Source organism: Cantharellus anzutake (genome assembly GCF_015039405.1).
Source record: "Cantharellus anzutake strain C23 chromosome Unknown EI90scaffold_28, whole genome shotgun sequence".
Taxonomy (NCBI): Eukaryota; Fungi; Basidiomycota; class Agaricomycetes; order Cantharellales; family Hydnaceae; genus Cantharellus; species Cantharellus anzutake.
In genome coordinates, this window is record NW_024066978.1 from 526,595 (window position 1) to 529,663 (window position 3,069).

Consider the following 3,069-nt stretch of genomic DNA (forward strand, 5'->3'; position numbering starts at 1 on the left):
ATGGAAGTCTGGTGCCTCCTCGTCGATCACAAAAACAGGCCTACTGGCCAGTCATTCAAGGTCGAAGTATCTTCCGACGCCGATGTCGATGACTTGGCGGAGAAGGTCAAGGCCAAGGCACCTCGTGTCCTTGGCGACATTGATGCAAGCGAGCTCGAAGTGTGGAGATTTACAAACTCACCAGCTAATTTCGTCGATAATGATCGTGAAGTGCTTGAGGAGCTAGTCAGCAAGGCATTCTCTAATATTGGGGAACTCCGTATGAGGCAGGTAATAGCACGCCTGAACATCTCAGCTGGAGAGACACTGCTCATCAAGTTGCCCGGTGCGTCAACATTCATCCCGATAAGTAGACACCTGACTTTGTGTCAATTCCTATATTCCACTTCAAAAGTGAACCGAGCTCCCGATCCCGTGCAACTTCTCTCGCTCAACTGTCTCGTTCTCCAAGTTGGTGGGGAGCCGAATCCGATCTTTGCAGTCAGGATTCTGAAGACCGAAAACGTCAGCACCCTCAAAGACTTGATCAAGGAGAAACGGTCCCCTCGCCTCAATCATGTTGTTGCCTCGGATCTTATCCTCAGGCAGGTCTGCCGACGCGTAGATGATGACCTCCACGAAAGTCTCAAAGACATCGATCTCACACCATTGAAGCCGCTCCTACCGCTCTTGCAAGTGTTCCCTCGTGTGGAAGGGGACCACCTGCACATCGTTGTTGAAGTACCAACTAATGGCGAGCCCATTCCGGTCTCCCTCCACATCACAGACAACCTCATTGAAGCCACAGGAGGAGAGGAGAGGAGAGACCAGATCTCTGCCTTGCATGAAAGTGCGCGTTTATTCCTTCTTTTGCCATCCTTGATAAATAACATTTCATAGGGTTTCAAAATGTCATCTCGCTCTTCCAGTCCCTTTAGTCTCGGTGCCAGACACTCTGGTGGGCTGCGCGTGACCATAGGGGCATTGAATTGATGTGTTGTGTTGTGTTGGTGTTTGTGTGTGTCCACTTTCCAGTTGCATGTGACATTCCCTGCTCCGAACTAGCTTAAATTGCGACTTGGAACCTCCCATTTCTCCATTCTTTCATGTCATCCAGCTGGCTGAAATGCGCCGATACTGTAGACTGTAGACAGGACCCAGAATGCAAATTATTATTGATACAGGAATGGGGTGGCACCGGCAATATTAGTGATCAGATCCCTAAAAAATTTCCTCTGTCTCCCTACCATGAACGGCCGGAGTGAGTCGCCTGTGCCCAGTATTCCCTCAGATGGTTCCCCATCCCCCAGCGATTCTTGCCCCATCCCTGCCCAACTTCCTGCTTTTGCAACACAATATCCAGATTCAAAAGCTCGCCAGGATTATCTATCCAATAATGAGAGTATTCAGACGATGGCAGTTGTGCAAGCTCTCAAAGGAATCTGGGAAGCGGGCCTCACATTGGGTCTCCTGGTAGACTTCATCAGCTTCAGAACTGAATCGAAAGATTCGGCAGAGGACCAGTTGATAAGCGCCGAACGCGCTAGCCTCATATGCTATGATAATCTCCCAGATATTCTAGACTGGTGGAAAAAAGACATAGAGGCCGTGGCTATGGCCATGCACGAAAGGATATGTTGGAGTGGGCTATCAACAGTGTAAATGAACAAGGTGGAGGGAAATGGACCGCATCAAGAAGTATCTAGAGTCCAACGAGTCCGGGTTTGAACTAGAACACATTATCAAGTTTAGCCCCATTGATATGATCGGGATCATTCAGGATAAAGCACATACTGTTTGGAGCATCTTGCAAAATATAACGTGGCTGAAGAGGCAAGCGCTGGAAAATAGGATAAAGTCCCCCAACATGGTGAGCGAGAACAGTTCCACAAATGCTTGCAAACCACTTACAATCTCACTCTATGCCAGGATTTAGGGAAAAATGAACGAAGATCGCCAAGAATCGCATAGTCCGGTCGAAAATCAGCACCCCACTGATCAATGCAGTGTGCCTCATCAATGACGAGCTTGTCAATCGATGGCATGATCGCATTAAGATCTTCATGGAAAGCCGAGTTTTTGTGCAGCATTTCAGGTGAAGTGAGTAATATACGATACTTTTTTGCTCGGATGTCCTAGGATGGATGAGTGAGCCTAATTATGTGGTGCAAGTCAAAACATACCTGAGATAACATTGTTCCATGGTATGTCTGCGCATTTACCGCATGCGCCAATATGCCAGCCTTTGTGAAGTGCTCAACCTGGCATATCGATCAGAAGTAAGCTCAGAGGTTACTGACATCTGGCCTCACCTGGTCATCCTCAAGCGCGTTCAACAGTGACACCACAATACTGGTGAAGCCCCTGGCCACCAGATGGATGAGACCAAAGGGCCAAGTCTTGCCGGATCCAGTGCTGGCAATCACAACACAGCTCAAACGAAGATGTAGTGCTTCGGCAACACACAGTGGAAAATATTTACCATTTTTCGTCTGGTAAAATACGAGTTCAAACACCACCAGAGCGGCGGTAATATACCAATTTGTATGCAGTAATTGACCAGAAATGGTGTCAGTTTTTCTGGTGATGTACGATGTTTTTTATGGTAAACGGCCATTTTTACCAGATTGGTATTTGGTCATTTACTGATTCGTTGTTGGTACTTTACAATCTTTGGCATGGTGCAATATGGGTCAGAGAGTATTCATTTACGGTGTTTTATATGATAGTGAATACATGCATATACACAAACCGTGGCCATCAGAAGTGACCCACAGGCGATGCACAAGCAGTACAGTACCAAGAGAGATTGAACGGTAGTGGAAAACTCGAAGCATTCTATGCGAAAAAGAGCAGAGGTGGGATTGGGCAGAGTTGAATGAGTCGGTGATAGCAGTGTGAGTAAGAGTGAAAGGAGTTAGCGTGAGTGACCAGAGAGAAGTACTGTAAAAAAGTAACAGTAGTTAGTACATGGGTTATGACTTTTGGGAGTGACAAGCGATGGAAGACATAGCTAGGTCAAATCCCTGATGACTTGGGCATCGGCATTGCTCTGCTTTTTCCTTGCTGTTTGTTGTATGGGATGCTCCC

At 47.1% G+C, this 3,069-nt stretch overlaps 2 protein-coding genes across 2 annotated transcripts; one reads left to right on the forward strand and one right to left on the reverse strand.

The window, feature by feature from the left end:
* On the forward strand, positions 1 to 917 carry EI90DRAFT_3124636 (uncharacterized protein; the record flags this gene model as incomplete). The annotated part of the gene is made up of 3 exons (XM_039063741.1): positions 1 to 325; positions 395 to 829; positions 880 to 917. The coding sequence occupies 3 exons, from the start codon at positions 1 to 3 to the stop codon at positions 915 to 917; spliced, it is 798 nt and encodes a 265-aa protein (XP_038915351.1).
* A 969-nt stretch (positions 918 to 1,886) lies between these two features.
* EI90DRAFT_2922627 (uncharacterized protein) lies at positions 1,887 to 2,114 on the reverse strand (the record flags this gene model as incomplete). Its single annotated transcript, XM_039054801.1, has 1 exon — positions 1,887 to 2,114. A coding segment is annotated over one exon (228 nt), but the record flags the coding sequence as incomplete, so codon positions are not given.
* Positions 2,115 to 3,069: the final 955 nt, after the last annotated feature.